Genomic DNA, 24,801 nt, shown 5'->3' with positions numbered 1-24,801 from the left:
ATAGAGATGTCTAAGAGTCCTCAAGGCCCCTGCTCCCCACCACCTGTGTGTGTGGGGGCCAGGAGTTGTCCCATCACATCAGTGTATCCCACCTAAGGGAAGACACTGTGTCCATATCCTGGGACACGGCTAGTGGTAAGGACGTGCACAAACACTGCCCAGGACAGAGGGACAATGATGCTGGCCTGGGGGGTGAACCTGTCGCGGACCTCTGCTTCTTAGGCCAAGGTCACCCGCTGCCGTCGAGTGGACTCGGACTCATGCTGCCCACACGTGTGTCACAGTAGAACTGTGCTCCGTAAGGTTTTCAGTGGCCGATTTTCTGGAATTATATCGCCAGGACTTTCTCCTGACATGCCACCAGGTAGACTTGATCCTCCAACCTTCTGGTTACCAGGTGAGCTCATCAACTGCTTGCACCACCCCAGGGACTCCTAAGCTGGGATGGTTCACCCCAATTCTGACCTAGTTCCCTGTTATCCTTTCTTAGTTTGTGACAATGATGTGGGGTCCCCTAGAAGGAATTCAAGGGGACTTGAAAGCAGAGGGTTTGGTACTTGCCGCACCTTGCCAGACAAAGCTGGGTCCCCGAGGTGAGCAGGACAGAGCCCGCCCCTCCCAGCAGTACTGCTGGTTTGGCTCCAGCCACTCCCTGTCCCCAAGAAAAGCTGTCGTAAAGACTCTGCACTCGCTCAGAGCTGAGAGACGGGGGGTGCCCTCAGTTCTGACACATAGTGACTCCAAAGAAAAGAGTAGAACTGCCCCGTACGGTTTCCAAGGCTGTAATCTTTATGGAAGTGGACTGCCACATCTTTCTCCTGCAGAGCGGCTGGTGGCTTCCAACTGCTGACCTTTCAATTAGCAGCTGAGCACTTAACCACTGTGCCACCAGGGCTCTTTTATCTCAGTAGTAGCTCCATTATCCTGAAGATGCAGGTAGCCCCTTTTAAAAGTCTCTGACTTAGACTGCCCAAGGGCCACTGGGGCTCCCCCGAATCCCACCCTGACCCAAGGATTTGAGTGCAAGTAGTGATTGAAGACTAAAATCCTCACAGATGGACCAATAAGTAATATCATGATAAACGAAGAAAAGATTGAGGTTGTCAAGGATTTCATTTTACTTGGATCCACAATCAATGCCCACGGAAGCAGCAGTCAAGATATCAAATACCATATTCCACTGGGAGAATCTGCTGCAAAAAACCTCTTCAAAGTGTTAAAAATCAAAGATGTCACTTTGAGGACTAAGGTGTGCCTGACCCAAGCCATGGTATTTTCGATAGCCTCATATGCACGCAAAAGCTGGACAATGAATAAGGAAAACTGAAGAAGAACTGACACCTTTGAATTGTGGTGTTGGTGATGAATATTAAATAAACCATGGACTGCCAAAAAAGTGAACCAATCCGTCTCAGAAGAAGTAAACCAGAATGTTCCTTAGAAGTAAGAATGGTGAGACTTCGTCTCACGTACTTTGGACATGTTATCAGGAGGGATCAGTCCCTGGAGAACGACATCGTGCTTGTTAAAGTAGAGGGTCAGCGGAAAAGTGGAAGACCTTCCGTAAGGTGGATTCACACAGTGGCTGCAACAATGGACTCAAACACACCAACGATTGTGAGGACAGGGCAGGACCCTGCAGTGTTTCGTTCTGTTGTTCAGTGGGTTGCTTTGAGTCGGAACTGAGTGGATGGCACCTAATTACAACAACAGTGATCCCAGAACGTATTGGGAGGAGGTCGAGACAGACAGGGAGACCAATAAAGGGGGTGCGCTACATCCCGTTGATTGAACCTTGGAAGTCTTCTTAGGGTACCTCCTGGCATTCTCATTGCTGCCAGCCCTTTGGTGTCACGTCCTTGTTAAAACCAGCTGCCATTGAGTTGACTCCAACTCCTGGCCACCCCACGTGTGTCAGAGCAGTAGAACTGTGCTCCACAGAGTTTTCAATAGCTGATTTTTCAGAAGTAGGTCATCAGGCCTTTCTTCCAAGGCACCTCTGGGTGGACTTGAACCTCCAACCTTTCCATTAGTAGCAAGCAGGTTAACAGTTTGCACCACCCAGGGACTCCAGATCTCAACCATTTATTGCAACAGCCTCCTCGCTGACGTCCGTGCCTGGTGCCCAAGTTGATTTCCCTTAAGCAGGTTGTGATCATGACCTGCTCTAATAGCCTTCGTGGGTGTGCTTTAGGTGAAAGTTCACAGCTCAGGTTAATTTCTCATTCAATAATCTATACACATATCGTTTTGTGACATTGGTTGCAATCCCCACAATATGACAGTAAGCTCCCCCTTTCCACCCGGGGTTCCCTGTGTCCATTCGTCCAGTTCTTGTCCCTTCCTGCCTTCTTGTCCTGCTCCTGGGCAGGTGTCACCTTTTTGGTCTGGTATATCTGACTGAACTAAGAAGCATGTTCCTTACTGTTATTCTTTGGTTCACAGGCGGGTCTAATCTCTGTCTGACCTCATTGCCCTCGGCTGGGGCTGCAGGGCGGCCCAGGGCAGGGCCACTCAATCCCTGAGTCTTCTTGCCAGGTCTGCCCAAGCTGCTCCGAGAGGTGTCATCAGGGGGCTAGGGGCCTGGACCAGAGTACCAGGTCCTGGCGCCGAGCCCGCGCTCAGCACCTGCCGGGCCGGTGAGGGGCGGTCCCCGCTCCTCCTCCGCGTCCCCGCCCGCCCGCCTCCCGGGCTCCTCCCGCCCGGGGCGGTGCCAAGGCTGCGGCGGCGGCGGCGGCGGGAGCGGCTCCTTCGGCTGCGCGCGGCCTCCCGGGGCGGGCATGGAGCCGGGCCCCGCGCCCCCCGCGCCCCCTGCGCCCCCCGCGCCCCCAGCGCCCCCTGCGCCCCCCGCGGCCCCCGCGGTCCCCGCGCCCCCCGCGGCCCCAGTGCCCCCCGCGCCCCCCGCGCGCCCCGCACGCCCGGCGCCCCGGCCGCGCTCCCCGGCAGAGGCCGAGGCCCGCGGTGTTGAGGGGCTGCTGCGCCACTCGGGCTCCGGCTACGAGGGCAGCACCAGCTGGAAGGCCGCCCTGGAGGGTAAGCCGGCGCCCCGCCGCCCTCCCAGACCCGGACCCGGGACCCTGGTCCCTTGCCCGGTCATTCCCCGCCCACCGGCCTGGATCCCCGTGGCCCCGGCGGCCCCCGCCTCCCAGACCACGACCCTCGTCCCTTGTCCCCGCCGCCCCGGACTGCGACCTCGTCCCCGCCGCCCCAGACCGAGACCCTGCTACCCTCTTCAGCCCGGGATCCCTTGTCCCTGCCGCTTCCCGCCCCCCAGATCGCGACCCTCATCCTCTGTCTCTGCTTCCCCGGCCCGTGACCGTGGTCCCTGCTGTCCACCCCGGCCCGGGACCCTCGTCCCCCCCGTCCCTCCGCCTCCCGGGCTTGGAACTCTCGTCCCCGCTGACCAACCCGACCCGGGACCCTTCAACCCCGCCATCCCGCAGCCTCCCGGGCCCAGGACTCTTCTGCCCGCTGACCAACCCGGGCCTGCGACCCTCATCCTCTCCATCCGCCCAACTCTCGGGCCTGGAACCCTCGTTCCTGCTGCCCACTCCAGCCCAGGACCCTCGTCCCGGCCATCCTCTTGACTCCGGAATGGCGACCCTCGTTCCCCCACCCCATCCCCACCGCTCTCCCAAGCCCGGGTCCCCTCGATTCCCCTTCTCCCTTTCTTCCCCTCCCTAGCCCGGGACCCTCCTCCCCTAGGTTCCCCACTCACCCTGTCCAGGTCCGGGGAGGAGGGGCTGCTGTTGGGGGGAGGGGGGGCAGGTCACAGTCACCTTGGCCCATCTGGGGGGGGGCACGGGTGGGAGGGTGCAGGAACCTGGAGACTGATTTCTGGGCCATCAGATGCCATGGGAGGGGGGCCAGGGTCTGGGGATCACCTAGAAGGACAACCTGACTCACTCTTTGACCTTGGGGGCAAGCTTGGGGCTGGAGAGATGGAGAGGGACCTGGAGCTGTATCAGTCACCAAAGCTGCAGACCCAGAGAGGCAGGTACCCTGAGGGAGGGTCTGTGGTATTGATGGGCCCTGTGGGAACTGGAGAGGAAGAAGCCACATGGGCTCTTCCAGCAAGGTCACGGTCCCACCTACCCTTCCAGTCACACTGGCCCGGGGATGACCCCGGCTGGCCAAGGAGCAGTCACAAAGTGGAAACTACTTTGGTCACGTCCCTGAGTTTCTGTAGGAGGCTGGTGTTGGCCCCCGGGGAGGTAGGTGTGCGGTGGGGGGCAGTGAGAGATGCTGGCCTTGGAAGGAGGGGAAGCAAGTTCTCGAATGTGGCTCAGGTGCCCCTTGTACCCGAGTCCAGGGGCCGAGGACTTCCGCAGCGTTACCAGAGGGGCCTGGAGCCTGGATAACCCAGCCTGGGGAGGGGGTGTCAGGAAGAAGGCTTCCCAGGGAAGGCGAGCTCTTAGGAGGTGTGGAGAGGACCTGGCTGACGGAGCAACGTGTTCTTTGACCTTGGAGCCACCATGTCCCTTGTGGGGAACTGACCCTAGAATACTTTGATGGGGTGGGGTGAGGGGAGATGAGTCTGGGGGCGAGGGGCGGATCAAGAAGGCCACCTAGACCTTGCCAAAGAGTTTGGACTTTGTTCTGAAGGCGCTTCGAGGGCTTTTAAACCTGGGGTGAGAGGTGGGTTTGCCCAGCAGTATGGTCCAGAGAGAGTCTCCAGGTGGCCAAATGGTAAATGATCGACTAGTAACTGTAAGGTTGGTGGTTCGAATCCACCCAGAGGTGCTTCAGGAGAAAGTCCTGGGAATCTACTTCCGAAAGGTCAGAGCCTTGAAAACCCTACGGAGCAGCTCTACTCGGCACACACGGGTTCGCCATGAGTCAGAACTGACTCCACAGCAACTCGTTTGGTTCGGTTCGGTGTGGTGTGGCATGGAGTGGCCAGACCCAGGCCGGGGCAATGTCCAGGGAGGGGCGTGCCAGCGCTGGCATGAAGGCAAGTTGTGGGGCCGCCGAGGACGGGGAGCTGGAGACAGTGATGGGACCCAGCCAGCAGCTTGGCCCGAGGCAGGTGGGCCGGGGGTGTGCCTGTGCAGACACGGCGGGGAAGCTGGCTGCCTGGAGGAGACTTGGAACCGAGGGGCAAGGATGCTGAGGGGCAAGGGCGTGAGGAGGAGCTCTGGGCCGAGCAAGCCGGGTGGAGTGACAGTGGAGCAGCCCCTGCTCTGACATGGTCTCCAGCCTCATTGTTGGGTTTACCCTGTGACTTCCCTCCTACCAGGTATCTCTTGACGCGGCTCGCCACTCTTGCTGCCTTTGCTCTTCGTTCATTGGTTGGCCTTCGTTCTGAAGGGCTGTTGGCCTGGCAGTGGTTAGGGTACAGAAAAAAGAAGGCTACCCTGGGGTGCGTGGCTTCTATTTGAGCGCCCGCTGCTGGCTGGTTCCCATCCTGGCTCTGGCCCCTTGCCCTCCTGCGCCCAGTGTGGTGGGCTGAGGACAAGCTCTCGGGGCCCTGGATCTTCCGGCCCCCACGCTTAGTGCCTGTCTGTGGCCCCGCCTGGTCTCACCTGTACTGTCCTTGCTCTGGGCTCATGTCATCTCTGGCCCCCTCACCTCACTCCCTGGCCTTCTTATCAGAGGCTCCACCTTGAGAGCCTGTGGTCCTTGGGGGTGCAGCATCTGGGGCCCAGTGACTTCTTTCCACAGGTGTTTTAGGACCTGGGGTCTGAGGCCCTGGTCCTGCCTTCCGCCAGTTCCTTGTGTGCCTCCTGCAGTTCCCCTCCATCTCCTGTGGGGGGCCCAAGGGAAGCTGGGAACCAGGGCTGGTCCCCTCAGCTAGCTGCTGTTGCCCGGAGCTGGCCTTTGCTCTTGCCCCTCATGTTCTTCCGTTCTTTCCTTCCTCAAACAAACGTTTCTCGAGTGCCGACACGCCAGACCCAGGTTTGGTGCGGGGACGCCTTGCCTTCCCAGAGCTCACAGGGCACCTGAGACAGCTCGGACACAGCCACAGCGTGTGGAGTCAGGCCAGCCCAGCCGGGTCCCCCATGGCCTCAGGCTAGCGGGGTGCCCTTGTGACAGCCTTGGCTTCCCTGCCTTTAGGTCCGGGAGTGACTCCTGCCTCTCAGGGCTGTGGCTGCTGTGACTTCTCAGTGCCCTGGTGGGGATGCAGGTGATCAACTGCCCCACGGAAGTCCTTTGACTCCTGGTCTGTCTACCTTGAGCCCACCCCTGCCCCAAACTGCTTCTTGTTGTTGGCTGCTGCTGGCTGACTCATGGCGACCCTGTGCCCAGCCGGAAGAAATGCTGGCTGGTCCTGCACAATCCACAAGACTGGTTGCGGATCAGACCGTTGTGGTCCGTAGAGTTTTCACTGGCAGATCTTCGGAAGTAGATCCCTAGGTCTTTCTTCCTAGTCCTGGTGATCTACTTGTGAAAATCAGCATCACAGCCACACACAAGCCTCCATGGGCAGATAGCTTGTGGCTACACGTGAGGTGCATTGACTGGAACTCAAACCCGGGTCTCCCACATGGAAGGCGAGGATTCTGCCACTGAACCACCAAGGGCCCCTAATTAGTCCCATAATTGGCCCAGTCCATAGGCCTGAGGAACACTGTTGATGGGGGTGGCCTGTCAGTTCTGGGGACCTGGGGGTTGCAGGGCCTGCTTAGCCAAGCACCTCTCTTGAGAGATGCCCTGCTTGTCCAAGCTGAGGAGCACATGCAGAGGCCGAAGCACCATTATTCCTACACACCAAACATTTATTGAGCATGTACTGTGTGCCTGAACAATCGTTACCTCCTTTAACCCTTACATCTGCCCTCACAGGGGGTTGGTGAGTGTTATACCCATTTTATAGATGAGGAAACTGAGATGCAGAGAGGCTGAGCATCTCGCCCGAGGATGCCTCTTGGTTGCTAACGTATGAAGCCCTTTTGTAGGATTTGTCACAAGGGTCCTCTGATGCAAAAGCTCGTACCCTCACCTGTGCCGACCAAGGACGACTGGCTTGGGAAGGGTCACTGGAGATCATCAAATGGTGCTTCAGACATTCATAGCAACTTCCCCTCCCCTTGATCCTCGGACACCCTGCCACCTTCAGGGTAGACTTTCTCCCTCCTCATGATTAAGGGAATTGGAGAGCTTCTTAAATCATAAAGCCATGACCAGAGCCCAAGTCTTTAACAATTTATAAATAGAAAGCCAGACAGAAGTTCTTGATCAGTTCTTCTCTCTCTGTAGATATTAACCTGCCCTGCCACCTCCAGCCTCAGGTAAAAGCTGGAAAAGGTGACCCAGAGCTCCTGCCTGGGTTCTGGACAGCCTGGGGGTGACTCAGGTTGAGCTATTTCTGGCCTGGGGGTGAGTGTGCATAGCCCAGGCTATAGAGTTTCAGTGAACACTGATTCTGAATTTTTAATGTTGAAAGTTTCTTGATTAGGTATAAACCCACAACTTCCCGAACAAAACCACGCACACACATTTAGCAAAGCTTCTTATACACTTAAAAATTACCAAACTCCCCATTTGATAGTTTTTAATAGTTGGGATTCTGATCTCCAGGCTGCGTGCCTGACGATTTAGAAACATCAGCTGTGAGCCTTTTGGGGATACGAGGATGTTGGGAGATTTGTCTGGGCTTGGGAGTCAGATTTAGTTGTTCCTTCTAATGTTAGCTGAAGCCATACATGTATATAAACATAAATAAATTTCACATCTAAACTCCCTCTAATAGGGACCACTGCAAAGTAGGAATGCTTGGTGGGTTGGATGTTGGGTTGGATTTTGGGTTGGATGTGGGTTGGATGTTGGTTTGGATGTTGGGTTGGATGGTCTAGCCCGGTGGTCTCCTCTTTGAGCACTGGCAGTGAGCAGCGAGTGGGGACCCTCTACCCCTGCCTGTCTCCTCAGTCCACACTGCGTCATAGAGAGCAGTTATGCCCATGAAACAATGGAGAGGCTTCTTTGCTCTGGCTATGTTGAAGACAAATGGACAGTTGCCCCTCGCCCTAGAGAGCAGGTGCATGCCTACGTGGACTTTCCACGTGCTTAGCTGGATTTAGGGCTGAGCAAGGACATTTGTCGTTCAGGGTGGCCAAGTTTCCCTCATACTTTTTAAGGACCAGTGAGGGGTTTGTAACTTTCTAGGCAATAACTCTTCAATTATTATAGGGAATCCAGAGGTGAGTGAAGGCCAGTCCTTACCCTAAAAGAGCAAGCCTCCGGGTCAGTAATTATCATGATGTTGGCAAGTAGCTAACATTTGCGGAGTGTGTCCCATACCAGGCATTGTTTTATACGTTGAGTCCTCTTCAAATTCTAAGAGGCAGTGGATTTGTGTCCCCCCAAAGATGTATTCAAGTCCTAACCCCTGGTACCTGCGAACCCAACCTCATTTGGAAATAGCATCTTTGTGATGTGATTAGTTAGCCTGAGGTCACACTGGAGTAGGGTGGGACCTAATCCGAAATGACTGGTGTCCTTGTAAGAAGAGAAGAGAAGAGACAGAGACAAACACGGGGGAAGATGGAGACAGAGATTGGAGTGATGCTGCTATGAGCCAAGGATTGCCAGGAACCACCAGAAGCTGGAAGAGACAAGGAAGTCTCTTCTCCTAGAGAGAGAGCGTGGTCCTGTCCACCCCCTGAATTTGGGCTTCAGGCTTCCATGGCTGTGAGACAATAGGTTTCTGTTGTTTTCAGCCATGCAGTTTGTGATAATTTGTCTCAGCAGCCCCAGGAAGTGAATCCAGCAGGTACTAGTATTACCTCATTTGGAAGAAAATGAAGCAGACTGCAGCTGGGAAGTGGCAGAGCTGAGATTTGAACTCCGGGGAAGTGGTTTCAGATTCCATGCTCCTGTCCCCAGTGTACATAGGTCAGAGTGGCAGTGTTCCAGAAGCTGGTTGACAGACGAGTGAAGAAGGGGTAGAGGGACGGATGTGGCGCTGGCCACAGACAGTCGTCCTGCAGCTCCGGAGTCAGCCTTCGGTGCAGTTGGCCCTGAGGACAGCAGAGCGGGACAGAACAGCCCAGGCCTGAGGACAGGCAGGAGCCTCTGCTCTTACCATCGGGCCGCTCCACTGCTGGGTCCAACCCATTGCCTGCAGAGACCTTGCTCTTAGACCTTGCTCTTAGAAAGAATGCCAAAGTGTGTTGAGTTTCCAGCAAAGATGGCAGACTGGCCATATGGATTTATTCCCTTTGCTTTCTGAGCCCCATAAATACAACAGTAAAGGGCTTTTTAAGAGGCCACAAGGACAGAAAGAACAGAAGAGAAGACAATAGCAACAAAATTTTGGGAGCTAGGAAGAATGGGTGAGTGGTAACCGCCTTTGCCAACCTGAGAAAGTTCAGAGAGCAGAGAAGTAGACAGAGTCACTCAGCAGGACCTCAAAGACACAGGGACAGGCGGCATCAGTTATCATGGGCAGGGAGTGAAGACAGGGCCCAAAACAGGAGGACTGGTTGACATTTTATTTCAGATCCCCTTCCCCATTCCATAGGGCCCTGCAAGGAACCTACGGTTAAGTCTCTTAAGAAAAAGGGCCTCTAGACACCTTTGAGACTGACAGCATTTAAGTCAACATTTACACGTCAAATGCTGAGGACAGCTCCCCGCCCCCTCCTCCCTCCCCCCAGTCCTCTTCTGCCAGCTCCTTTCCTTCCCCTCCAGGAGGGAGAGTGGTAGATCCTTTTCCAGGGACTCTGATCCGCCCAAGAGGACAGAGCTAAGAAGATTAACATTTGGGACCCGAAGGATCAGTCCAGCCAGATCACTCTACCATGAACCGCACAGTTAGTTAAGTCCTATCCATGGGCTCAGAGGCTCCAGTGAACTCTTTAATCCCTCACCTTAATCATGAACAAATGCCTAAGGGTCACCAGACATCTGAGGAAAGCCTCAGACATGGAAGCTAGAGTCCAAAACAAATGAACAGAATAAAGGAACTTGGAGAAAACAGAGACTACACAGGGAGGAAAAAACTGTCCACGCTTTGCCCCCTGAAATGCCCTGTGAGTAATATCTTCAGACAGATAAAAGGGGATATTTCCTCATTAAAAAAACAATTGGATGGGATGCTTTAAAACGGGGGTATTCAGAGAACAAAACAAAAACAATAAAAATCCTTCAAAATTAAAAATACAATAACAGAAGTGAAAAACTTGGAGAAGGTTAGGAAAATAAAGTTGGGAAAATCTTCCAGAAGATAGAACAAAAAAGCAAAGAGATAGTGAATTAAAAAATAGAGAGAATTGGAGGAACAATTCAAGAGGTCCGACATTTGAAGAATGTGATCTCTAGAGAAGGACAGAGAAAATGGAAAAGAAGAAATCACCAGTGATATAATTAAAGAAAAATCCCCTGGAACTGAAGGACATGGATTTACAAATTGAAAGGGTCTATTGATTGCTTAATATAATGAGTGAAAACAAACCCAAACCAAGGTATGGCATCACACTGGGTGAAAAGGAAAACATGCAAGAAGCTTCTAGAGAGAAAAAAAAATAAAGCGGTCTATATTAAAAGGATCATACATGAGGATGGCTTTAGACTTTTCAAAAATAAATAAACAAACAAACACTAGGAGCTAGAAGAGAATAGAGTTATGCCTTAATGATTCTGAAGGTGAATTATGTCCAACCATGTCCAATTAGGAAACCCTGGTGGCATAGTGGTTAAGTGCCACAGCTGCTAACCAAAAGGTCAACAGTTCGAATCTACCAGGTGCTCACTGGAAACCCCTTGAGGCAGTTCTACTCTGTCATATAGGGTCGCTTTGAGTTGGAATCAACTCGATGGCAACAGGTATGTCCAATTATGTCCAGGTCTCCAAGTCACACAACTCCAGGGCACACCACTCACATTGTATTCTTTCTGCCCCAGGAGGTGCCGCTTGCCACCGCACACAATGTGAAACTCTGCCCGCTGGAGCTGTGCAGTGCAGTGGTTTTGCTATACCCTTCCTCAGGCAGCCCAAGGAGGATGTGCTGCAGCAGGTCAAGGGAGTAAACCAAGAGAGAGGCAGATATGGGCTAGAAAGAACAGTAGAAAGGCAGAGCAGATCCTCGGGCTGATGGGCAGGGAGGCAACCAGTTCCAACTGGAGCAGGTCAGACGTGTCCAGGGACACCTCTTCAAAGTGAAATAGAATTCCTGATTTAGTCTTATCACCTTGAAGGAGTTTTAGGGTTGCAGTTATGATTGGCACATAGAAGACTGGACAACTAAACAAGACCATGATTAACTACAGGCGAGGAGAAGTCGTATAGGAAAGAAGCATTTACAATATGAAGCGTGGTTCGGTGAGGAGTATCGTTTACGTCGTCATAGAACATAGCACTGAATTACTGCTCTAAGCCACATGGCGCTGTACCTATGTTGGAAGGGCAGGAGGTGGGTCAGTAATTGGGGAAGGATGGAATGCAGAGAGATGGAAATTGCCATACGTGTGGTGAGTCGGCAAATGATACACAAAGTGGAAAAGTCAAGAAGTATTGACACACACATGGCATTTAGAGATTTGGAGGTTATCCTTGATGAAGGCACAGTGGCAGAAGAGCTCTGCTGCTAACCTTTAACCAAAAGGTCGTCAGCTTAAATCCACCAGCCGCTTCACGGGAGAAAGATGTGGCTGTCTGCTTCCGTAAAGATTTCAGCCTTGGAAACCCTTTGAGGCAGTTCTACTCTGTCCTGTAGAGTTGCTGTGAGTTGCAATTGACTGGATGGTAGCGGGTTTGATTTTTTTGATTTATCCTTGATGAAAGGAGCGAGGGTGGTACAGTGGTTAAGCACTCAGCTACTAACTGAAAAGTTGGTGATTTGAACCCGCCAGCCATTCCACAGGAGAAAGATGTGGCCGCCTGCTTCCATAAGGTTACAGCCTTGGAAACCCTACGGGGCAGCTCTACTCTGTCCTATAGGTTGACTATGAGTCGGAATTGACGGGTTATCCTTGATGAAAAAGAATAAGCTTTCTTTTCCCAATCCTTTGCAGATGGATATTTTTGTAAAATACAACACCAATAAATTACTAGAACTATGATCATACACTTGGATGTCACAGCAATGTTGATTTACTGTGGAAGTTTCTAGATACTGCCTCCCGATTTCTGTACTTATCTCGTCACGGGCCAGCAGCAAAGAGTCTACGGATCAGTGCTGGTCTGTGGGTGCATTGCTGTTAGCTGTGCTCAGACAAAACTTTGATATTAAAAAAAAAAAAAAGGAAGACTTAAAAATAATAAAAGGGGAGCCTAGGTAGTATGAGTTAATTTGTGTCCCCCCCAAAAGATATGTTGAAGTCCTAATCCCTGGTACCTGTGAACATGACTTTGTCTGCAAAAAGAGTCTTTGAAGGTGTTAAGTCGTCATGAATTCGGGGTGGGCCCTAATTCAATATGACTGGTGCCCTTATAAGGAGAGATGAGACACAGAGGGAAGATGGCCATGTGAAGATGGAGGCAGAGATCAGAGATATGCTGCTACAAGCCAAGGAATGCTTGGGGCCACCAGAAGTCAGAAGAGACAAGAAATGACCCTCCACTAGAGCCTTCAGAGAAATGGCCCTACGGACACCCTAATTTCAGACTTCTGACCTCCAGAACTGTGAAATAATAAATTTCTCTTTTTTAAGCCACTCCGTTTGTGGTACTTTGTTGTGAGAGCCCCAGGGTACGGACATGCTGGGGGTCAGGAACGATTTCTGGGGAAGGGTGGATGGCATGTGAGGTGGACAGGATTTCAAGAGGTGGTGGTGGAGGAGAAGGACGTTGGGAGTAAAGACCCAGCCACACAGACTGTGAGGGCTGGATAATTCTTCAAGGAGCCTGTTGGCTGAACCCTGGGGACTGAGTAGAGACCAGCAGGAGATTAAAAGTTGCAGACCTCAGAAAGCCACAGAGGGAGGTGATGCATGGCTTGGTGGGCATTGGGTAGCCATGGAGGGTGGGTTCCAAGCAGAGGAATCACAGACTCAATACTGTGCTCTACGACATTGTTGTCGGCCCCGACTCTTGGCGACCCCATGCACGACATAACAAAATGCTGCCCAGTCCTGAGCCATACCCATGATCGGTTGCAGATGGGACTGTTGTGCTCCACAGGGTTTTCACTCACTGATTTTTGGAAGTAGATCACTAGGCATTTCTTCCTAGTCTCTCATAGCGTAGGTGCTCCACTGGAACCTGTTCAGCATCATAGCAACTCTCAAGCCTCCACGGACAGATGGGTGGTAGCCAGAATCGAACCTGGTTCTCCTGATTTCGTACAGTCTCAGACTTTTACGTGCATCAGAGCCACCAAGAGAGCTTGTTAAAAATCAGATTGTTGGGCTGCGTCATTTGGTCTGGGGTGCGCAGACCGTTTGCATTTCTAACGGGTTCCTGGGTGATGCTGCTGCTATGGACCACCTTGAGAGCCACTGGCCTAGCACCTGGCCCAGCTGTGTGGAATGATCTGGAACAGGCAGAGGGAGAAGAGAAAACCAGGAGGCTTTCACAAGTGTCTAGGCATAGGTACCCAGATGGTTGCAATGGGAAGGAGAGAAATTCCTGACGTCGATAACACAAGACTTGACAACGGTGGGGTTTAGGGGAGGGAAGGAGATAGGATAATAATTTATTAAGCGTTTACTTATGGTGTTCTCAGAGCCCTGGTGTGCAGCGGTTAAGAGTTCGGCTGCTAACCAAAAAGTCGGCAGTTTGAATCCACCAGCCACTCCTTGGAAACCCTATGGGGCAGTTCTACTCTATCCTAATAGGGTTGCTATGAGTCGGAATGACTCGACAGCAGTGAGCTTGGTTTTTGGTTATGGTGTTCTCAGTCAAGTTCAGACAGCAGTAGAATAAGAATCCCAGAGAAGAAAAAAAACATTTGTATTTAGCACATTATTTGAAGGTAAACAAGTACTCTGAAAGCCTTTGAAAGGCTCCTAAATTAGACAAATATTGCCCGTATTGTTTCATTCCTACGATTAATTCTATGGTGAATTCCATTTCATGGGAGTTAAGGTAAACATTGGCCCAGGCTCCAGAGCTCCAGGGATTAGCAAAAGTATATTGGGGAGTTTGAAGAAAAGAAAAGCAAGCTCCCTGTTCTGCTGGGACACGTTGGAGCTTGAGGAAGGTGTCTCTCTGGGATCCAGAAGGCCTTCGTCTAGACTGCTCCTGGGTAGGGTCAGGCCTCCCTGAGTGGGGCTGAGGAGAGGGTATAACTGAGCATGGAGAAGCTGCGGATGTGGGGGTGAGGGTCACACACACCTCTTCACAGGGCCTGGGGGATGGGGATGGAGAAGGACGGGGAGGATGTGAACTAATAATGGGCCTCACCCTCCCTCAACTGGAGCTCCTCTCCTGAGATACAGAAGAAGGAAGAAAAGACCCTGGACATCTCCACAATGAGGGCCTGGGCTGGCTGAGGGTTGGTGTGGGGGTGGGGGTTGGTGGGGTGGGTTGGCGTTGGGGGTGGCTGGCACTGAAGCCCTTTCTCTTCTCCTCAGACACTACCACGCGTCTCCTCCTGGGGTCCATTGCAGTGCTGCTGTTCGCCATCCTGGTGGTGATGAGCATCTTGGGTGAGCCTGGGTGTCAGGTTATTTGGGCAGCCCACTGCCTGAGCGCCTCTCAGAAGGCTGGATGATGGAGAAGGAAGGGTCCAGATGTTCTAGGAATTCCGTGGGGGACAGAGTAAATAGAAAACGTAGTGTTGGGCCCAGGTGCGATTTTACCCCAGAAATAATACATGCACGTGAGCTAGACAAGCCCCCTTACTAAACCATGCAGGTAAATGCAGGTGAAGTGGAGGGTGTCTCCTATGCACCATTGCAGAGATGCTGCAAGCACTCAGAAAGGGTGGGCTGGGCAGGCAGTGCTTATTGGAGGGATGACTTGGGGATAAGAGCCTTTAAAGATCCCATTTATTCATTCAACAAGTTTTTTTTTTTTTCCTAGTGAAAATGTATACAACAAAACACACCAATTCAACTATTTCTAAATGTACAATTCAATGACATTGGTTACATTCTTCAAATTGTGCCACCTTTCTTGGTATGCTTTTCCAAATTATTTCACCGTCATTAACACGAACTCACTGCCCCTGAAGCTTCCCATCTAACCTTTCAAGTTGCTGTTCTCAATTTAATTGCATATAGATAATTCTTTAAAGAACATGATGCTCAAGGCAGACCTTCTTTTCTAATTAAGCTAAACTACCATTTGGTTTAAAAATGCCCTAGTGCCGCAGTGGTTAAGAGCTTGGCTGCTAACCAAAAGGTTGGCAGTTAGAATCCACCAGTCGCTCCTTGGAAACCCTGTGGGGAAGTTCTACTCTGTCCTATAGGGTCACTACAATGGCTATGGGTTCAGAGGACAGTTTTGGTTTAAGATATAAAGATTTCCCCAGGAAAATAGGTTTTGGGGGGGTGGTCACCCAGGCTTAATGACTCCAGAATGTCTAGATTCTATGAGAATTTGAAATTCTATTCCATATATCCCCCCTTTTGATCAACAAGTATGTTTTGAGCCCAGCTTCTTGTTGGGCCCTGGGCTAAGTGCTAGGGATAAAGAAATGAATGTGACATCATCTCCCCTGTCAAGGGTAAGTGCAGTCATCAAGATATTACTACCTGGGGGCTCCCTAGAAGGAGAGCACTGTGCTGAACCCTGAAGGATGAAGAGGAGTCCCAGAGACAAGGAGGTAGAAGCAACAGTGCACTCCAATGGGGGAGACATGAGAGACATAGAGTGGTGTGTGGGACTGAAAGGGTAGAACCATAAAAAGGGAGAAAACTACACTTAAGGATAGGGGGATACTGTGTCTGTGTCTTCCCACATCAACTCTAAATCTCCTCTCTCACCAACTGCAAACACGACTCTTACTCTAACCACCCAGACCTACATCAGCTCTCAAAGGCTAGAGGGTACAGTCCTCCAGAAGCCTAGTCTGCCCAAAACTTAAGACACCAGCTGTGACATTGGGGGTTCCCAGAGCCCTGTCACTTCTGACCTACTTGCTACAAATTCGAGGCTCGCCACTACTCTCTCGGTTTAAATAATCCACTAGAATGACTCACAGACTTACGATTACAGTTTTATTATAACAAAAAGAATATAAATGAAGAGCTGCATAGGGTGAGGTCCGGGAGGGTCTCCAACGAAGGGCTATGTAACCCTGGTATATCGACATCTTTCACCTACCAGGAAGCTCACCTGAGCCTCAGTGTCCAGAGTTTTTCTTGGAGTTTCATGGAGGCATGATTAGTTGACTCATTGCCCACGTGATTGAAATTAATCTCCAGCCTCCTTCCCCTCTCCAGAGTTGGTCTGATAATCATCACACAGTGGGTCTTTCTGGCCTGGCCAGCCCCCATCCAACATGAGTCACCTCATTAGCATAAACCCACAAGTGTGATCTGAAGCCCTCCATGAATAACAAAGACTCCAGTCACTGGGGAAGGTCTGAAGGTTCAGAGTTTACCTCCCTGGAAGGAGGGACAAAGACCAAATTCTTTGGGTAAAGTCAACTGTACACCCCACAGGGTGCTATATGAACAACAGTAGCTACAGGGCCACTCTTAATGGACTCCATTCAAAGTATGTCGTGGGTCCTAAGGTTTTGCCAGAGATTTCAGTACTTCTGTCTTTTATCTCTGAGAGTGCCAAAAGACCAGAGGTGAGCAACTCAAAATGGGAAAAAGCCCTCTGCCACTGTTAGTCCCACCAGATCCTCACCTGTCAGCGAGGCATGATAAGCAGGTGGTTTGTGAGTGTGTAGAAAATGTTCTGGCGACCACTGGAGCCAGCTTGGAGTCACTAAGAATAACTGCTATAAATTAAATCAGTTTCTTTTTATCCTGTTGTTAGGTTGGGAGGCCAGGCACTGCCATGGACATAGCATATTGTGATTTCAATGAAGTACAGAGTCCCTTAGAAGGGCCTTGTCGAAAATTCGCTGAGGTGTAGCCACACCACAGTCAATACTCCCCAATGGGTTTGCAGCTTCCTGAGCAGATATAGCCCAGCAAGTGTCAATGGATTAACTGGGACCAGCATGGCTCTAGACCTCCAAGGACACGGTGCCATAGGCTGTGCTCATGGCTCTGTCCTTGTGAAAATGGTGTGGTAGGGGTATCTGACTTCCTCTAACTTCAAGAGGGGGAGATTCACCATCAGCATCAGCCCAAGGCTGACTCCTATGAATGACAAAGACTCCTCTCTCCAAACTTTTTACAAATCCTGACACCAGCTGTCCCTCCCACGGCACTCTCTACTCCTCTGCTGGGTTCAATAATTCGTTGAAAAGGCCACATAAAACTCACAGGAAATACAATTAAGGGTTTATTAGGGAAGTTGTTACAACAACGACAACAATTACGGAAGTAACAATTACAATTCAGGAACAAGCAGGACTTAAAATAGAGTTTTTCAATCAGGACAGCTTTTTCTTAGCCATGCTGAGTTCTCCTGGCCCTTGGCCCCTCAGCCTTTCAGGCCTCTTGGACCCTTTGGCCCAGCCTCTGCCCTGCTCGGGCAAGTGTTAGAAAGGTCTTTAGCTCTACCTATAAGTGCCCAAAGGCATTCCACTCTACCAGTAAGGCTTGACCCGAAGGCGCTCAGCTCTTTCATTCCATAGGTCAGTGAGCCTAGCTCCTGCCAAGTGCCCAGAGATACTACACTCTATCAGCAAGCCTCCTGCCCAAAGGTGCTTAGCTCTCTTGCTCCGTGGGATGGAAAGCCCACTGCACCATCTTCTGCTGGTCTCCTGGTTCTGCTGCCTCTGTTGCTGCTGTTTCTCTGCTGCTGCTTTTTCCTGTCTCTCGCTGTCTCCTGGGTCCAGGAGGTTCCCAGTGTGCAGACTCAAGGTCCAAAGGACATACTCTGCTCCTGTCTCTTCTTCTTGGTGGTAGTCAGGTCATCCCTTCTCTGCTCATTTCTCTCTCCTTTTATCTCTTGCAAGATAAAAGATGTGACTCAAGCAAGGGTATGACCTAAGCAAGGCGGTGACTTGTGTAAGGGTGGTGAGGTGGTGACTGAGGTAAGCGTGGTAACTTGAGTCATACCGTCTAGTAAGGCAGTGACTCAAGATACATCCTACCCTAATCCTGCCACATTAACATAATGGACAATTCAGTCCCCAATGGGACCATAATCACAGGCATAGAGGCTAGGATTTACAACACATCACAAAATAGAGGATAATTATATCAGATCACAAGATGGAGGACAATTACATCAGACCACAAAATGGAGAATGACTATATAATTATGTAATTGCCAAAGCACTGAAAATCATGGCCCAGCAAAGTTGACACATAACCTTAACTATCATAGGTTCCATACACCTAATTTGCATAGTAGCACCCAGTCATTGCCTGGGAGTCACAAAGACTGTGCCTAGAAGGGCCATATTAAGTAATTCACCACACCGCAGCACTAATCTACATTTTAATTGAGCACTTGTATGAAAACAAATGAAAAGTACGCTGATGAAATTTGTAGTTGACACAGTCCAAAGAGGGATGCTTAGTAAGACAGATAGAAAAAATCAAAATGAAAATTTATCTTTAAAAATGCAAATGATGAGCCAAACGGAATGAGATAAATGTGGACGAAACAAAGGAAAGCTTCTGCATTTGGAGGTAAAATTGCACCTGTTCTGGGTTGGGGAGCCCTGGCTTGGAAGCAGAGGATAGGAGAACACCCTAAGAGTGTGGCTTCATACCTTGGACAAGAGGCCCTTTGCAGGTCTGTTGGAAGCTCTGGAACTCCTTTCCAGAAGAGTGCACACACCCACAGACTCACAGACACACAGACTTTTGTCGTGGAGGCGTCTGCACACTGGTAAAGCCCATAGCAAGTGCTCCCTGTTGCTGATGGCCACCTCAGACGGACTCCAGTGCCATGTGGCCATGGGATCACTTGCAGCAAACTGGGCAGAATGGAAAAGGGTCAGGAAATCCAACCCTGCAGGGAATAGTGGGAGAGCTGGAGAAGGGAGGCTGGTGGCCACCTTCAAGCAGGAGGTGGCCAAAGATGGACCAGGTCTTGGACCAGCAGGTCTAGACCACAGGAGGGGGCAGGTTGGGACCCAGAATTCAAAAAGAACTTTTCAGAAGGTCAGTGGTAGAATGGGCTGCCTGGTTAGCTAATGAGGGCATGATTAATGAGAGTGGCCCCTCACAGCTTACAGATGGACTGCAGAGAGAGGACCTGAGGCTTCCAAGGTCTCTTTCAGATCTGAGTTTCTGGGGTTCTGTGCCTTGGGGAACTGGGAGAATAGGGAGATTTTAATCTGTCATTTCCTCTCGAGGTGCCACTGACTTAGTACCATCTGTTCGGTGACACACCTACTGGCCTCCCAAATCGCCCCCTCCCACACTCTTCCCCAGTGGTTGCCAGGCACTGGGCAACGCAGTTGCCTTTCCGAGATGCTCCTTCGAGAAGACCCTTCAGACGTGGATGGTTGGAGGAGGCCTGTGGAGGGCGGTGGGCGGTGTGGAGGGCGGGTGCCGACTGTGGGGTGGCGGGCAGGGGCTGGGTGCTGAGCCCCTACCTCCCTCAGCTTCCAAGGGCTGCATCAAGTGTGAGGCGCCCTGCCCTGAGGACTGGCTACTCTATGGGCGGAAATGCTACTTCTTCTCCGAGGAGCCAAGAGACTGGAACACAGGCCGCCAGTCCTGCCATACCCACGAGGCTGTGCTGGCTGTGATCCAGAGCCAGAAGGAGCTGGTGAGTGCATGGGGGGCAGGGGTCACCCTGGGTCCCCATTGCCACTCCAAGGGAAAGCCATGGTTCCAGGGCCACCTGGAGCCCAGGCAGCTGGCTCCTGTGCCCACGTCCATTGTCAAGGCTGCTCACATCAATCCAAGGCCCTGCAACAAGCTCAGATTCCTGTTGTAAAATGTAAGAATTATAATCATTTGTCAAATGTAAAAACATTCTCCCACTTTCTACTAGTCCACATCAAGAGGTGCTTTTTTGCTCAATTTAACATACAGAAATGAGAACAGACCAAACTGATTGCTGTTCAGTCACTCTGACTCATGGCACCCCCATGTGGGTCAGAGCAGAGCTGTGCTCCACAGGGTTTTCAGTGGCTGATTTTTCAGAAGTAGATCTCCAGGTCTTTCTTCCGAAGCTCCTCTGGGTGGACTCGAACCTCCAACCTTTCAGTAATCCGCCAAGCACCTGCAGAAGCACTATGAATAAGTCTGTGAGCCACTGTGGACTTTGAGGCTTACAGTGGTAGCCCTTCAGACTCACAGACAATCTAGACATCACTTCTGTTTGTCTGCTACACGGTGTGATCTCCTGAGCACACACATTCATATGAAGAGAAAGCCCTGGAAATCTGTAGGTGGAAGGACAGCCAAATTTGAAGTCTGTCCCTGGCACTCCATCAAGCAGGCAGATCGGGACTACTGAGCTCAGGAGCACACTCTGCTCCAAGCAGCCTGGCCCAGTGGGTGTGGTGTGAGGGGTCATTGAGCCACTCTGAGCCCAAGGTCCGGCCATGTGGCCACAGGGGGTTCTGGAACCCCAGTGTCTCACTTCTGGGGCACAGTAGGAATTGGTGTGGTGTGAAGGGTCGTGGAGCCACTTTGAGCCCAACCTCTGGCCATGTGGCCACAGTGCCTCACTTCCGGGGTACAGTGGGACCTGACCCGCTGTTAGTCTGTCCCTCTCAGGAGACAGGAGCCTCTCCTGAGCTGAGGTTCCCCCAGGACGTGATTGGCGAGGAGGCTGCGTCTGACCCTGAGTTTTCCCTCCTTCCTCATGCAGGAATTCATGTTCAAGTTCACACGGAGGGAGCCCTGGATTGGCCTGCGCCGAGTGGGGGATGAATTCCACTGGGTCAATGGGGACCCATTTGACCCTGACACGTGAGCTGAGGCTTTCCCTCTGCCACAGAGCTTGGCTGGGGATGGCTGAGCACCCGACCCCTCCCCAGAGGGAGACACGAATCTTTGGGTTCAGCATGTGTGACTGAGACCCATAGTGACCTCAGGATGGCTTCTCTGTCTCCCACCCAAGTCCAGCCTGTGGGGTGGCCCTGGCCAACATGTTCAGGGACCAGGCCCCTTCTGTCCTGTCACATTCTTGTCCCTTGTCTACAGGGTCCAGGGTGGTCACATTCACACCCATTCAGCAGGCAGCAGCCTGGGACGTCCCCGTCCCTCAAGCAGGACCCAGCCATATGGCCACATGGGCTGCAGGGAGGCAGAAGAGGGTGCCTCTGCTCTGGGAGCCATGTGACACCCAGATGCAGTCCCTACAGCAGAAAGGGTCTGAATCCCAGGCCCCCACGAGCTTTCTCACCACCTTTTCCTGGAGAAGACACCCCCAAGGGGCAGGACAGATGTGGTGGTGTGTGTGGTAGTTGGTGTGTTTTCGTGGCCTGAGAAGTATGGACGTGAGCCTGTGCTGGTGCGGGTGGTGGTGGATGGGTGACGGCCCTTTCTGGTGTGTGGGGGTAAGGAGGTGATAGCGTGTGTGGGGGTGAGGGGGTGATAGCGTGTGTGGGGGTATGGGTGTGATAGTGTGTGAGGAGGTGATAGTGTGTGTGGAGGTAATAGTGTGTGTGGAGGTGATAGCGTGTGTGGAGGTGATACCACGTGTGGAGGTGATACCACGTGTGGAGGTGATACCATGTGAGAGGGTGAGGGGGTGATAGCGTGTGTGGGGGTGATCAGTTGATAGTGTGTGTGGAGGTGATAGTGTGTGTGAAGGTGACAGCCTGTGTGGAGGTGATAGCGTGTGTGGAGGTGATAGCATGTGTGGAGGTGATAGCGTGTGTGGAGGTGATAGCACGTGTGGAGGTGATACCATGTGAGGGGGTGATAGAGTGTGTGGGGGTGATCAGTTGATAGTATGTGTGGAGGTGATAGCATGTGTGAAAGTGACAGCCTGTGTGGAGGTGATAGCTGTGTGGAGGTTGTTAACATGTGGAGGTGATAGCATGTGTGGAGGTGATACCACATGTGGGGGTGATAGCACATGAGAGAGTGAGGGGGTGATAGCTTGTGTGGGGTGATCAGTTGATAGTATGTGCGGAGGTGCTAGCGTGTGTGAAAGTGACAGCCTGTGTGGAGGTGATAGCGTGTGTGGGGGTGATAGCTGTGTGGAGGTTGATAATGTGTGAAGGTGATAGCATGTGTGGTGATAGCATGTGTGGAGGTGATAGCATGTGTGGAGGTGATAGCTGTGTGGAGGTGATAGCTGTGTGGAGATTGATAACGTGTGAAGATGATAGCATGTGTGGAGGTGATAGCATGTGTGGAGGTGATACCACGTGTGGAGGTGATACCATGTGAGGGGGTGAGGGGGTGATAGCATGTGGTGGGGGTGATCAGTTGATAGTGTGTGTGGAGGTGATAGCATGTGTGGAGGTGATAGCTGTGTGGAGGTTGATAACGCGTGAAGGTGATAGCAGTGTGGAGGTTGATAACGTGTAAAGGTGATAGCATGTGTGGCGGTGATAGCATGTGTGGAGGTGATACCATGTGAGGGGGTGAGGGGGTGATAGCATGTGTGGAGGTGATAGTGTGTGTGAAAGTGACAGCCTGTGTGGAGGTGATAGCTGTGTGGAGGTGATAGCGTGTGTGGGGGTGAGGAGTTGATAGTATGTGTGGAGGTGATAGCCTGTGTGGAGGTGATAGCTGTGTGGAGGTGATAGCGTGTGTGGGGGTGAGGAGTTGATAGTATGTGTGGAGGTGATAGCGTGCGTGGAGGTGATAGCCTGTGTGGAGGTGATAGCTGTGTGGGGCAGTCTAGGCACAAGTTGAGGCAGGGAGGTGCAGACAGAAACAGAAACCGTCTTCCGGCCTGCAGTATGGTGGGGGAACAGGGCCCAAGGGCCTGGAGGAGGAGCACAGCTGCCACCCTCCCTGATGAGGATATGAGTGTCTCTAAGGTAGGGGCTAAAGGGTAGCTAAAGTGGGAGAGCACCGAGACCCCAGACCCCAGCCGCAGCAGAGGAGGGATGGCGCCCTCTGGCCTGGGCAGCCCGTGGGCACCCTTCCTGCCTCCTCCTGCTTCCCTTGGGTCTCCTGTGTCTCCTGCGCTTTGGGTTTGCACCTCTGTCCTCCCCTCCCTCCCCTGTTTGTCCTTCCGTTCCTGCACCCCATCCGTTCTCAGAGTCTCTCCCCTCCCGCCCCAGGCTGGCGCCCACGGGAGGGCCGTGGGGACCCCTTCGCACACCCTGTCGCCCTGTCGGGGTCACATGTGGTCATCTGGCCCTGGCCGGGAACTGGGTTTTGCATAAGTGGGCTCTCAGTGCAGCGGGAACCCGCTAGGGCAGGAAAGGGGTGATTTCAGACAGGAACACAGACCGACAGATGGTCGGAGAATGACTGACTGATGGCTGCCCCACCTCGCGCTGTGAAGCGCCAGGTTACTCCGGCCGTCCTGACCCAACAGGGTAACTGAGTCTGGCGGTCTCCACCCAGCACGTGCTGCGCCTGGGACACTGTGCCCTGCCAGCGACCGTCCATGTGCCGGCGGGCGGCAGACAGATGGACAGACGGGTGGCACAGGCTCCCAGGGTGCTGGCAGGGGGTGTGGGGGTGGCGGGAGGAGACGCAGGGTTGTGCTCTGACGAGGGTTCCAGGGCCCGGGGGGTGCATTGACCCTGGAAGGAGGTAGGGGGTTCGGGGAGCATCCTGGACACCCCTGTGGGGTGGGAGTGATGGCGCAGAGTGGGGTCCCCAGGTGGGCGGCGATGCCAGAACGTCGAGACGGGACGGGCCATGAGGGTGAGCCGACCCCAGGTACGCGGGAGCTGAGTGCCCGGTCTCTTCCTTCCGGCCGCAGATTCCCGGTCTCCGGGCCGGGGGAGTGCGTGTTTGTGGAGCCCACTCGGCTGGTGTCGACGGAGTGTCTGATGACGCGGCCCTGGGTGTGCAGTAAGATGGCCTACACGTGAGGGGTCCACCAGGCGGCCCCACCGCTGGCCGGCACCAGGCCTCGCTCCAGGACTGCTCCAGGCTCCACGCGGAGGCCCAGCTGGGCTGCGGTGGGTGGCCCCCGCCGGCCCCTCTTCCAGGCCCTGGTTCCTGGTTCCCTCTGCCCCCAGGCAGGTCCTGGGGGGCACAGCAGCTACATCCCATTGGCTAAGTAGCATAGGAGGCACCCGGGCCCCTACACAGGTGCACACACATGTGCACACATGCATACATGCACACACGCGCACACACCCTGGCGAGCTCAGCATCCACCCTCAGCTGCCGGTCCTGGAGAGTCCCTTCCTCACCATGGTCCTGATGCTTCGGAAGGACAGAGGCTAGACAGAGGGCATTACCGGCAATGCTGACAGGCCCACCCTTCCCTGTCCTGTGATGTCCCCTCACCTTGGCCAGCCCAGCCCAAGGCTGTGGCGGTGACCACCCCCCGCACCCCCCGGCTGCCTGCCCTGGGGTCTCAGCAGGCCCCGCTGTGTCTGTGGTGCTGTTGTACTGATTCTGACGGAATAAAGACATCACCGTCCAGAGTCTGCTGGCCTTTGTCCAGGGTCCTGGCTGGGGGTGGGTGGTGGGCAGGGAGGGACTGACTTTGGGCTCAGTCTGTGGAGCACCCCAAAGATGCACTTACCTTGTATGGTGGGGGTGGTGTGAAGGGAGCGGGGCAAACACATTTATCACTACTGAGTTCCCTCAGCTGTCCGAGGGGCCCTCCACTCTCTTCAACTGTGCGATCCAGGGCTTCAGACCAGTTCATTCCGGTCCACACCCCTGTGGAGAATTTGTATTCCACCCCAGATATACTGAATCAGAATCTACATTTTAATAAGATCCCCAGTGATTCTTACATCTGGTAAATTTCGAGAACCACTAGTGGTTCTCAGAATT

General features: G+C 52.8%; 1 protein-coding gene across 1 annotated transcript; it reads left to right on the top strand.

Annotated features, from left to right (window-relative positions):
* The first annotated feature begins 2,780 nt into the window (after window positions 1-2,780).
* CLEC2L (C-type lectin domain family 2 member L) lies at window positions 2,781-24,433 on the top strand. The gene is made up of 5 exons (XM_049894604.1): window positions 2,781-3,033; window positions 14,458-14,532; window positions 19,518-19,684; window positions 20,738-20,838; window positions 23,768-24,433. Exons 1-5 carry the CDS (start codon window positions 2,781-2,783, stop codon window positions 23,877-23,879), a joined length of 708 nt encoding a protein of 235 aa, XP_049750561.1. The 3' UTR covers window positions 23,880-24,433.
* The last annotated feature ends 368 nt before the right edge of the window (window positions 24,434-24,801 follow it).

This window comes from Elephas maximus, chromosome 8 (genome assembly GCF_024166365.1).
Source record: "Elephas maximus indicus isolate mEleMax1 chromosome 8, mEleMax1 primary haplotype, whole genome shotgun sequence".
Lineage (NCBI taxonomy): Eukaryota > Metazoa > Chordata > Mammalia > Proboscidea > Elephantidae > Elephas > Elephas maximus.
This window is presented reverse-complemented; position numbering and strand designations above follow the sequence as displayed.